Below are 12787 nucleotides of genomic sequence, written 5' to 3' on the forward strand. Positions count from 1 at the left end.
TGTTTAAGGGCAGACGTTAACGTTCAGAGCATTGAAGAGATGCTGTCTATGTTTAAATGAGTTTAACTGAGGTTTCATCATACATATCGTAGACATGAGAATATTTAAGCACTACATTTTGTTTTTAAGTGGCGTAGCAGTGAGTGTCCTTCTCTCAATAACTTATTCACGTGTTCTAAGGACTCTGACACCTACATTTGCCATGCATGCAAGGAATACTGTATGGCATACAGGTAAGACAAAGGCTTTTCTCTACTCTTACATGTATCCTCTGTAATCAGACACAACCACAGCAAATAAAAAAGAAGCAGAAGCTGTAGGAAATAATATACTGTAGGCTACTCTTACTATTGCTGCATGTATATACACAGTATGAACATTTTCTGTATAGAAAAGAATACCCAGATGACCTACTACATTTACGCAAAAACAAACAAACAAAATATACATACAATTGGAATGGATAGCTTACTTGTGTCTGCTGCATATAAATTTAAATACTGTATACATTTGTTGAAGAATTTACCGTTAATAAAGTGTGTTGTATGCAATTCTGGACATGTGTTCAATTGTTGTCATACGACCTCTTCACATCAACAATGACACCCATTATCATCTTTGAAATAACTTAATTACTTTGTTAAAAAAAGAAAAAGAAAAAAAAGTTAATTTTGGCATACATAAAAGTATATAGACTTATTGCAGAAATACTGTACTTGCACTGTTTTCAGACATTTCAAATTAAATGGAAATGTATTATATGAAATGAAATTACCTTAACTTTGACCCAGTGCAGTGATTTAAGAAGGACTTAAGTACAACTTTATATGTAATTTCATGATTAATTCTATTGTCTTTGAAATATGGTTAAAGTGAACTGCTGAATGTACAGACAACATTTATAGTAAACTGAAATAGACTTTAATGTAATTTCTATTTTAACTTGTCCTTTTTTAAACATATTAGTAATTATGACGTTTGCAATGTAGCACATTTAAAATGCACTAAAGTAATTTACATGTACTTTAGTATGTTAGTCAACACATTAATGTAAGTGTACTTGTTTAAACTGCATGACAAAAGATTAAAACAATCATTTAAAATGTATTAAAGTAAAAGTGTACTTGAGTGTGTCAAAAAAAACAGTGTTGCCAGGGTCGTCATGTTTACGTACACTTTTATTTCATTAATATTATATTATCTGCAAGAGTTTTTGTTTAAAATATATACTTTTAAGATTTGAATTACACTACAAGTGTACATTCAATACAATTAAGTGCACTTCTTTTTCACAAGGGCTATTGCCATTATTAATTAGCATTTTTGATCCAATTTGTATATATAATGTAGTTATGTATAGTGCACACTTTGACAAATGTAATAGATCCCCCTTGTTTTCCTTGCCTGCATAACATTTGCATACTAAGCTCAGTATACATACTGCAAAACAAATTGAGAGTAGTATGGTACAGTACATTCTCTACTACATAGCCACTGATTCTCAGTCTCTTTCTGTTTCTATAAGCTAAACCTAGCTATAGGCCTGTTCACAACAAAAACGTTAACTATAACGGTAAAACTATTATTAGTATCCACAGCAATGCACGATAACATCCTGTTTGTTATAAGTGCACACTTTTAAATTTTAAAGTGGGGAGGATTCTGATTGGCTGTTTTTATCAATGTTTTTATCGTTCATCAGCTGAAAACAAACAAAAATATATATTTTTTAATTGATTCCAATGATGTCATTGTTATCGCTTTAGTTGTGGTGTGGACTGCTTTTCTTAGAATGACTTTATTGTTGTAGATACCGTCCTTGTTGTAAACTTGGCTTGTACTATCCTTAACAATGGCTGAAACTTTACTAGCTTCTCATGTCTATTGCCTCTTTAAGATGAATAACTTGTTGTATTCCTCGATTGTAATATTGTAATCTGCTAAATTAATACATGTAAAAGGAACCAAACTAAGCTAAACTCTATATTCTTATAGCCGAGAGCAGAAGAGCCGCACTAGACCTTAGCCAGAAGGTCAGAGTGTTATGCTGGGTAATGACGCAGCCTCCACACCTGGAATCTAGAACCCAACATGTGCGTGACACATGGGGCAAACGCTGCAACATCATTCTGTACATGAGCTCGAAGGAGTCCGACTTCCCCACGGTAGGGCTCAACGTGTCAGAAGGACGCAGTCAACTCTACTGGAAGACCATACGGGCCTTCCAGCACATTCACAAGCACCATCTGGACGATGCTGATTGGTTCCTCAAAGCAGATGACGACACGTTTGTTGTCCTTGAGAATTTGCGCTACGGCCTGTCCAAGCACAACACAGAGGAGCCGCTGTATTTTGGACGTAGGTTCACACCATTCGTTAAACAGGGCTACATGAGCGGAGGGGCTGGTTACGTCCTCAGTAAGGAAGCGTTGAGGAGATTCGTGAAAGGTTTTGCTGATGGACTTTGCACACACAACACAGAACTTGAGGATACTGGATTGGGACAATGCATGGAGACAATGAGAGTTAGGACAGGTGATTCCAGAGACGTGTTGAGGAGACAAACCTTTCACCCTTACCCTCCATACTATTACCTGCCCAGACAGCTACCCAGACCACGACCCTGGTACCTCCTCTATGAGCATTATGACCCTGTTGAGGTAAGAAGGAGATGTTTTAGGGCAGGGGTGCCCAATCCTGCTCCTGCCGATTGACTGTCCTGCACAGTTCATCTCCAACCCTAATCAAACACACCTGAAGCAACCAATTAAGGTCTATAGGATCACTTGAAAATTAAAGGCAGCTGTGTTTGATTGGGGTTGGAGATGATCTGTGCAGAACAGTCGATCGGCAGGAGCAGGATTGGGAACCCTTGTTTTAGGGTGAATCAAGGCTGGAATACACTACACAACTTTTGCCCTGATTTTTGCCCCAATTTACAGTCCGGAGGAGTCAAAAGTCAGAAAGTTAAAGAGTTTGGGCAGTTGACAGATTTCACAGAAAATCATGTAGAGCAGGGATAGGCAACTCCGGTCCTGGAGGGCCACTGTCCTGCAGAGTTTAGCTTCAGCCCTGATAACAACTCACCTGCCTGTATCTATCTAGTAATCCTGAAAACATTGATTGCCTTGTTCAGGTGTGTTTAATTAGGGTTGGAGCTAAACTCTGCAGCACAGTGGCCCTCCAGGACCGGAGTTGCCTATCCCTGATGTAGAGTATGATGGGCACAGATTCAGATTTTTTTTATCTTCAAGACTGTAATTCTTTCCAGTCAAAGGAGATTAAACATGTTTGATATTTTGAGCCGATTTTAGAACGTTTTGTTTTCAGTTGTCCTGTGTCCAGTGCCATAGCTGGGGCCCACAGCAACAACCAGGGGTGGGTTTCCCGAAAACATCGTTAGCCAACTATGGTCGCAAGTTCCGTCGTTTTCAGCATAGTTCAACGAGTCTGTGTTTCCCGAAAACATGGTTCTTCACGGTTCTAACGAACATTCGCAAACAGCATCACAAAGTTGTGTGTTTGGAATGACAGCTCTCGACCTGTGGTTAGAAGCATAGTTTCTTGTTTGCATGACATGTGGACTCAATAAATCTTAAGTTTATTGGAGTTTATTGGAAATCTTAAAAATATAAAATTCACCCCCTCCCCTCATTCAATTCCTTGGTTCACACGCTCATACTGTCAGCAGCCCATTGGCTCTCAGCAACATGGACACGTCCAAGTCCAAAACTGGTCTCAGTTTAGTGTTCTAGTAACCAGCTCTAGATTCGAGAACTGTCATCACAGAGTCCGTGTCCTGTTGACTCGAGAACTATGCCACCGGATCACTGTTACATGAATATGTAGTGCCCCTTTATTCCAGCTAAATAGAGTTCCAGCTAAATACTGGTGGCTGTGAGTTTTACAAGTTAGACATAATCTTGGATAGACATCTTTTGTTGATCCTGGAACAACATTACATTACTATCCAAAAGTATTGCTCTAACCGTATTCCTACCCAGTCGTGGCAGATGAAAACGGAACCATCAAGTCAGACAATTTCTGCATCCTTGTTAGTCCAGGAACAACTCTGTAATTATATTTGATTGAGAAGTTTCCAGTTAAGAGGTGTGTTCAGGATGTTGATCCAGGAACATTTCATTAGTGACATAGGGTAATTCTACAATGGCATCTTTTGCATGAGAGCTACATCCATAACAATATAATAATAATTATTATGATGATAATAATAATGATGATATTGATGATTTCACTGTTAAACCCCCTTGGAATGAAAATAAAATACCTCTAGGCCTTTTTCACATTTCCTGGCTTATGATCAATCAGTCATATGCAGATATAACTAGGACATAGTAAATAAAAATTCAATTTATATTCAGGGATGATTTAGGTAGGCCTTAACGAGAGAAGCAAGATGTATGACTACAGTAAAAAAAAATATGTTCTTTATGTTAATATTGTTCTGTTCTTGTGTTTTTAGGGCCCTGGATGCTGTTCGGATTTAGCCATCTCTTTCCACTACATAGACGCAGTGGGAATGCACACACTAGAGTACTACACCTACCACTTACGCCCATATGGATATAAGTACAGATTTAACCCAGATAACAAATAATAGAAACATCAGCAAATCTAAAAATAAGACAGCATTCAAAATGTCATCTTTTAACGTGAAATTTATTAATACATGTTTACATTACTTCACAGTAAGACCATTACATGTAAATAATGTTATATTTATTGTTCTATAATACATATTAAAACAGGTTTTACACAGTTACAGACTAAGAAGTTTTTTGTCCAAAACATTAATAACATTAGCTTCGGAAACACAATGATTCGCTTCATCACAGACCGAACGTAAAAAAATTCAAGTTGAGAATATTTGTTAAAATCTGTCAAATGTAAAACAAGTTAATCCTAATTTTAAATGTCATTCATTTATATCGGAAAGGACTTCTGGATGTTTGATTTTAATTTATTATGAGTCATGCTCACTGCTAAGGAAACATGAAAACGGATATATGGTTAAACATCCTTGAAATGCAAATGCTGTTAATCACACAATATAATACAACTACAACTTTAATATAATACAAGTACTTCCCGGTACATAGTATTAGTAATTTTGTGCAATGCTTTTCTGTTGCATAATATATTGGCCTATAGAATCATCTTAGTGTATGTACATACTTTATGATGCTTACATTGCAAAACCATTAAAATAATCATGGATTTAGAGTGGCATACACTTGTACAATACATTTAAATTTTATTTTATACAGTTTAATGAGGGAGGGTCACTTTAGCAGAACTTTAGCTTCTTGAAATTAGATTTGAAGTTAGCGTAATGTATTATTTAATGGGTTTTTTTTTTTTTTTTACAAAAATACTTTGCAGTTAAACAATAATTGGCGGACTTTCTGCAGCATTGCCCGGTGATGACCACATATGATGACCCCAAATTATGTATAAAAGCATATTTAGTCATTTTTTTCAAACAAAGGGGATTACCAGCACCTCTTTTTTTTCCCACTTTGTGGAAAAAAGTTGTAATTCACTAGTAAGTTGACGGAAATCACAATTAACAGAAATATTTACAATGCTGTATTTTTAAGGATGCAACATACAGAAAAGGATTATTTAAAATGAAGAAATGAATGATACTTTCAGTGCGACTAGGAAGAATATAATGGAAATGGAGCAGCACTGCACTACAGTAAGTCTAGTAAAAAATAATTAAAGTAGTGTTGGTCCACAATCTGATCTACAGTCAGTGTAGGATTCCTTACTGTTCTCATAAAAACATGTACTACAATGAAAATGCATAGTGCATGACTGCAAACTTGACCGCTTATACAAAAAAAAAAAAAAAAAAAAACTGAATGAATGAAGCCCTGTGCTTTATTGTGAAGGTGTGTTATGTCTGCACACAATCACTTATACAAATGTCTTCTGTCTCAAAGCGGTTGTTGTTGCCTTGGCAACCACCATACCAGAATTGTGCGCACGCGTTGGCCTCCGGGTCATAGTACCACATCACCCTGTACTCTCTACATGGCCCAGGGTCCAATCCCTGCCTACAGTCTACATCTGAAAAACAACAACAACATAGATCTGAGGTACTTGAACAAAATCTGGATTCAAACTAAATGTAATTTAAATGTGAATGCTCAAGAAGTGACCCGAGATGATAGATAATTGTGGTGTAAGCCAGTGCATTTACCTTTCACGAAGGCATCAGGCTGAGGGGGCGGTGCAGGTAGATTTCGTGGAGGAGGGCTGATTTCTGGAACATGCCGCCAGTTTATAGGCGTCTGGGGTCCTACTACTGAGATGGAGGACTGGTCACTCATCTTATCTCCAGCTGCGGCCTCGGTCAACTTAGGGAGCTCATTGACAGATTCGTCAAAGGTATTCCAGTTTGTGTCAATATTCGTGTCATAATATTCATCTGGTTGTTCAGGAGAAAGGGTGGTCTCAAACTCTGTTGGAAGTTCAGCCTGTGATAAAGAGAATTTTTCAGACTGTATGGCACGTGGCACAAACAGAAGCAAAATATCACCTTCAGTTGGTGTTTACATTATGATTATTGATCATTTTATGTGCTACTTTTTCTCCATATTAATGTTTATGTAATTTCTGTTCATATTTTATGATATTAACAGAATTTTGTGTCCAGACCATTCATTTATTCAGAAATGCATATAAATATAATGACATTTTATAAATGACTTTAGTGATAAGCAGGGTTTTAATTTCTTAATATTCATATTCACACTGATTAGATATTTGAAAAAAAAAGTTGTTCCTTTTTTATTTTGAAAAATCAATTTATAAACGTGTTTGAAAATAATGATTAAGTGTAAGAAAATTATGTTATTACTTTTTTACTTGATGGTTACACCACGAAATCAACGTGACATTTTTCTTTTTTTTAAAGTACATATTTTAACTCTATTTTTTACAAAGCCCACACATCATGAAAAAAAAAAAAAAGATACCATGGCCATGAACATAGAAGTTGTTACCATGACTTAATTCATGGCCACATTTGATTTCTTCATGGAATCATGGAAATCGTGGCCATGATTTACCTAAAATATGGGAAATCTTTCATTAGTTTAAAAAAAAAAATTCTCCACAATGGGCTCTACCATTTTAATTTTACTGAAAGGTGTCTTCTTTTTAATTTATTACTGTGTATTTCTGTAGTATGAAAAATGACCTCTTTGCCCACTGTGATGAAATAATCACTGGTGGAAGCTTCAGTTCCGTCTGGAAGTTGATCAGGTCCAAATGGAAGGAATGTTTTGCCGTTTGGCGTTCCATCTTCACGCTCGCAGATCTGATTTAGCAGTTTAATCTCCAGTGCTGAAAAATCGCAAAACGTCAGCATAAATGTTTTTAGCTAAGTACACCATATTTAAAACAGATATAGGAGTACGTACTGTGCAGTCTCATGAAGTCATCAATTAAGTAGACATGCTCTTCATCAGGATCAGATGCCAAAATGTTCATCTCCTTCTTAAACTCTGCATACTGGGAGTCCTTTCCGTTCACTATACCAATCACGAGGATTTCAATCCCAGCATCGTGAGCCTCTTCTGCAGCGTCTTTCAGCCTCACTGCATCACGCTTGTCGGCCCTACCGTCCGTCAACACGACTGCAACCTTTCTAACGCCGGGCCGAGCTGCTTGAAAGAGCTGAGTGGCCCGGTGGATGGCGCTGCCCGTGAAGGTGCCCTCGCCTAGGTACAGCATCCTGCGCACAGCGGTTTTGATGCCAGCCTGGTCAGGCAGCTGTTGTAGGCTCGCCACCACCACGTCAACATGACTGTACTGCACCACCCCAACGCGTGTAGCTTCTCGGCTCACTGACACGCGATCGATCAGAGCGTTCACAAAGTCCTTCACGACCTCAAAGTTCTCCGGACCCACACTCTCTGAGCTGTCGATGACAAAGACCAGCTCCAGAGGACTCTTCCGGCATTTCACACCACATCCTGAGAGCAAACGCAAAAAAAGTTAGAGCCTCCACCTAACACAGATTAAACAACCTATATATAGTTCTGCAGTATAAGTGGTAGGGATGGTTATTTACCACATATTTCCCGGATTATTCTGATCACCTCTTCTCTCTGCGGGGTGAAGTTCAATGCATGTTATTTATACAATATTTGTGAGTATCTGATGAGAACGTTTTAAATGAAAAATGTTTTGACTCACAGATAGGCCAGGATCTCCCTTCTCTCCTGGTTTTCCCTATACAATTTAAGTTGAATTTTATTAGTAACAGGGTCATTTACGTATATCCTACATTATCTTGAAACATCTGCTTTAGGTAAATAGGAACTGAATTAAAGGTGGCCTACAATCTGTTGCGGTTACATTAGAGTAAATGTTCGGTCACGTTTAAAGTTGTTTGGCGAATTTTAACGGATTAAATTTTATGTGATGGTAAAATAATTCCCCATGCAAACTTGGCAACGGATTCAAGTTCTTCACGCAGATTCGCAACAAAAAGCTTCTTGGTTTGAAAGTGACATCTGTGTGAGTAGTGCTTAATACATCGCTACAATATGGACTTTTTTGCTAATGTGACTGCACTTTAAGTCATGATAGTGAATAACTAAGAGATGAAATATAGCTGCAAGCCGAAGACAAACTGTCTTGATTAGTTGATCACTGTTTTTTGTACTTGTAATGCCTCCAGGACTAGAATTGAAATTTTGAAACAGTGTTGTAGAACTCGACTAGACTCTGTATGGTCTTGTTATGGACTTGGGAGCATTTGGACATGTTCTTGACTCGAGCCCAAGTCCAGTCTTGAATACTACAACACTATAGATATGTTTTGTGGTCTGTTCAGGCCTCAACCTTGATTCTGACTCAACCTTCACAGGTCTCAAATTAGCCGGTCTCAACTACAAGGCTGCCCAGAAAACCAAGATATGAGCCTTTGCTAACTGATACCTGGATATTACCTTGGTTCCTGATTGTCCAGGCACTCCATGTTCTCCTCTCTCTCCTTTTCTCCCACGCTCACCCACTAGGCCTCTGTCACCCTAAAACCATCAGACTTTGTTACATTGTCTTTTGAACAGTACTGACATATAACACAATCAGTCAGTGTTTGCCTTTCTAGTACCTTCTCTCCTGGCAGGCCATCACCTGGAGGCCCTCTTGGACCAGGGAGCCCTTGAAACCCTGAGTTTCCCTGTGATGGCAAAATGTTCATTTAGAGTTCTAAGCTTTTGTATGATAAAGTTATGTTTTGCTTTATGTCCTAGTTGATAGAGCTACCATAATGAGGCCTGCAGGCCTTGGAGCCTTACCTTGGGACCCTGAATTCCCTCTCCCGGAGGGCCTGGAAGACCTGGAGCGCCAGGCTGGCCAACTGCACCCTATAAAGATCTCATAAGAATTAATCAACATAAAATGTGTGCTGGCTCTACATACAGTATGTTCTAAGTAGTGATGTTGAACCTTTGATCCAAGCAGTCCAATTCCTGGAGGCCCTGAAGGGCCATTAGCTCCGGGTGAGCCCCTGTCTCCCTGAAAACAACATCAATTGAGCAAAAATGCTTACTTTCCTCACTTTCTGAAAGATAGAAAGTCAGTTTATTTTCAAATTTAACAATGACCAATACCTTTGGGCCAGGAATTCCTTGTCCTTCAGGTCCAACTTCACCCGGCAGCCCAGGCAACCCTGGAAACCCCTGAGAATATATCACATGTATAGATATTACTGCTTTTGTTTTTTGTGTTGTTCGTATCAAAGTATTTTGTTACTGTGTTGTTCGTATCAAGTCTTTGTCTCCTTTACGCACCCGTGGTCCGGGGTAACCCTCCCCCTTCATTCCTAGTGGCCCCACTGGTCCTGGACTTCCTCTGTCACCCTGAAACACCCCAATGCATATTTTATTAGAGTAAAAAAAAAAAACTCCTATTATACTACGTAAACATGTAAACTACTACTACATATGTAATATGTATTTGTGTCTATAACCTTAGGGCCTGTAGTCCCAACACCTGGCTCTCCAACAGGACCGGAGGGGCCTGCAGATCCTGGCTCACCCTGACAATACACATGCAACCAACATAATGATGAAGAGCATGTACAGTACATACAATAATGTATAACATTAGGAAAGAATGCAAATAGCCAACCTTGTTGGCAAAAGCTATTTTCACTAGCTCCGCCCACCATTTCTCAGCTATTTACCTTTAGTACAAACAGGATATTACTTCTTTTTACACCTTGTGTGAATAGCATCTCTCTATTTGCACTTTGTGAGACATATACGTACCTTTGAACCAGGCAATCCTCGACCCGGAGGTCCAGGTAACCCCATCATACCTAAACTCCCTGGTTCTCCCTATAAATGAAAGAAAATATTTGATTAATAGCGATCATTTTTAAAAATGGTAATAGTGTACTGTATATAAGGCAATGTGATCAGTGAGTGATCATATTAGTTGTGTATAATTTATAAAGAGCTGTAGTGTTACTGCAATATTGAATATCAAGAATATCAAGAAAGCATTGATGGAATATAATTATAGTTTAAATTAATATAGATACTTTTGACGAAGAAAAAAAGAGTTGTATTAACAATAGCTAGGACAAATTTCTCAATACTTTTTCAAAACTCTTTGCAAAACTCAACTTTCAACATGTCACAGCAGCTAATTTGACATTCAAAATGCACTAAAACTACAAAAACACTTTATTCATGTCTCAAATCAACCAATTCTTCCATAACACTAGTAGACATTGAATGCTTTTCCCGCATAGACTGCTGTTGTGCTCACTGTGTGAAGAGTTTTGAAAAGGTGACCTAAGTTTTGAGAAATATGTCCTTATGATTGTAAAAATATATTACGTAGGTTTTGAAATAATAAATGAATTTAGACTGATAAGATAATATATTGAATCCAGCATGTCCTATATGAGAGTTGTTGCTTTGTGCCTATTTCCAACAACAAGTCCAGGAAATACATTTTAGATTTGCAATGTATTTTATCCATGGCCGACTGTTAAAGGATTGATTATGAGCAACCATAAAAGTGTACAACTAAACCCTAAAGACCGTTTATGAACTCCTTAAAAGTCATCTGATCATGAAATATGACATTCCAGACCTCGAAACATAACAACCTGGACATTAACCTCCACATTGCAAAAAAAAAAAAAGATTTTGTGTGTAAGTGCTGCCACTGTCCCACCCACCTTGGCCCCTGGGGGTCCCACTGCTCCAGAGCTTCCTGGGAGACCTCGAGATCCTCTGTCACCTCTGTCACCCTGTGGAGAGATTCATAAACACTATTTAGTGTGATTATGTGACAGTTTCCACTTCAGTACATTCAAAGACAGTATTTGAGATTATTCAACTTTTTGATCATGGACTAACTTTGAAATGGAGTTAAGTGGCATGATGTTATGCAGTATTTTATTTCAGACTCAAGCCTCATGAATACACATGTAAGATATTAAGATGTTATATTTTGCAAGAAAATGAAGGCTATTTTTAGGACTGCAGCATATTTTAAGACATTTACTTTTTTGTTTTTTTTGTAATTCTCATTATTCAAGGTTGATGTTAAGACAATGTTGATTCGCATCATTATTGCTGTGACAGTAAAAAAAGAAAAATTGAATACAGTGTTTTTTATTAAAATATGCAAAAATGCAGTAGAACAAATATTACCATACTAAAAAATTAAGGAAAATGTAAAATAAAATAAAAAAAATTATGTTTTTGAAAGATGACTTATGCTCACAAATGTTGTATTTATTTGATCCAAAATACAGCAAAAACTGTCATATTCTGAAATAAGTTCAGCATCATTACTTCAATCTTCAGTGTCACATGATCCTTCAGAAATCATCTGAATATGCTGATTTGCTGCTCCAGAAACATTTATTATAATAGGCCTAATCAATATTGAAAAAAGTTGTGGTTTTTAATATTTTTGTGGAAACTGTGATAAAAAAAAATCATGATTCTTTGATTAATAGAAGTGTCAAAAGAACAGCATTAATTTGAAACAAAAATATTTTATAGCATTATAAATGTTTTTACTCTCACTTTTGATCTATTGAATACATTCCTTCTGAATAAAAGTATAAATTTCATTAACACTTTATTTTACAGTCATGTACTTACTGTAGTAAAAATATGCATAATTACATGCAACTAACCTTAAACCAAACCTTATTTCTAGCCCTTATTAAAAAGTAAGTGCATGTCGTTAATTAATATGATTTAATGCTTAAAAAAGTTTAAATGTGTAGTTACATTTAACAAGGACAAGAAAAAAAGAAAAAGAAAAATCTTACTAACCCCAAACTTTTGAATAGTAGAGTACTTTATTTTGATAACAATGTGATATTCAATCTGGGTTCGGCCCTAATCTAAATTATATAAAACATCCGGTGACGGATATCTTTCCACCATTTGAAATGGTTACAACCTGTGTTAAACTACTTTATTGTTCGCAGAGAATGAGACAATGTTTGCAAATGGCAGAACATATATTACATTGTCTCCTAAAAGGGCAAATATTGACTCCTGGACTCACTGAATGTATAACTCACTGTTTAACCATGAGAGATGCTTTTCAGATATAACTTAATCCGTATAATTGTGGCAAGTAAGAAACATTTTAAGAAAGAAACGTCATTGTACCTTCTCACCGGGAATTCCTTTCCCAGGTGATCCCTCTGGACCTCGTACACCAGGCAAACCCATCTCACCCTAACATAATAAAGAAAAGA

General features: G+C 37.2%; 2 protein-coding genes across 4 annotated transcripts in view; one reads left to right on the forward strand and one right to left on the reverse strand.

Moving 5' to 3' along the window:
• Positions 1–4751, forward strand: c1galt1a (core 1 synthase, glycoprotein-N-acetylgalactosamine 3-beta-galactosyltransferase 1a). The gene is made up of 3 exons (XM_079591803.1): positions 1–233; positions 1996–2660; positions 4484–4751. The coding sequence occupies exons 1-3, from the start codon at positions 95–97 to the stop codon at positions 4616–4618; spliced, it is 939 nt and encodes a 312-aa protein (XP_079447929.1). The 5' UTR covers positions 1–94; the 3' UTR covers positions 4619–4751.
• Positions 4677–12787, reverse strand: part of col28a1a (collagen, type XXVIII, alpha 1a) — a 26636-nt gene continuing 18525 nt past the window's right edge. For all 3 annotated transcript variants that reach the window (XM_079591796.1, XM_079591797.1, XM_079591798.1), the window contains 16 exons: positions 12699–12767; positions 11240–11311; positions 10317–10385; positions 10016–10084; positions 9837–9905; positions 9657–9725; positions 9493–9561; positions 9342–9410; positions 9155–9223; positions 8991–9071; positions 8233–8268; positions 8108–8144; positions 7455–8009; positions 7232–7377; positions 6230–6506; positions 4677–6096 (listed from right to left, as the gene is read on the reverse strand). In XM_079591796.1, coding sequence (XP_079447922.1) covers positions 5924–6096; positions 6230–6506; positions 7232–7377; positions 7455–8009; positions 8108–8144; positions 8233–8268; positions 8991–9071; positions 9155–9223; positions 9342–9410; positions 9493–9561; positions 9657–9725; positions 9837–9905; positions 10016–10084; positions 10317–10385; positions 11240–11311; positions 12699–12767 — 1929 coding nt within the window. In that variant the 3' untranslated portion in view covers positions 4677–5923. The remainder of the gene's footprint in view (positions 6097–6229; positions 6507–7231; positions 7378–7454; positions 8010–8107; positions 8145–8232; positions 8269–8990; positions 9072–9154; positions 9224–9341; positions 9411–9492; positions 9562–9656; positions 9726–9836; positions 9906–10015; positions 10085–10316; positions 10386–11239; positions 11312–12698; positions 12768–12787) is intronic.

Source organism: Phoxinus phoxinus, assembly GCF_949152265.1.
Source record: "Phoxinus phoxinus genome assembly, chromosome: 19".
Classification (NCBI taxonomy): Eukaryota; Metazoa; Chordata; class Actinopteri; order Cypriniformes; family Leuciscidae; genus Phoxinus; species Phoxinus phoxinus.

What these genes read in the sequence shown, in the direction of transcription:
- c1galt1a (XM_079591803.1), top strand. Translation starts at nt 95, where the DNA reads ATGAGAATATTTAAGCACTACATTTTGTTTTTAAGTGGCGTAGCAGTG. An exon ending in GAATACTGTATGGCATACAG is followed by an intron (nt 234 to 1,995) that starts GTAAGACAAAGG and finishes ATATTCTTATAG; the next exon opens with CCGAGAGCAGAAGAGCCGCA. An exon ending in AGCATTATGACCCTGTTGAG is followed by an intron (nt 2,661 to 4,483) that starts GTAAGAAGGAGA and finishes TTGTGTTTTTAG; the next exon opens with GGCCCTGGATGCTGTTCGGA.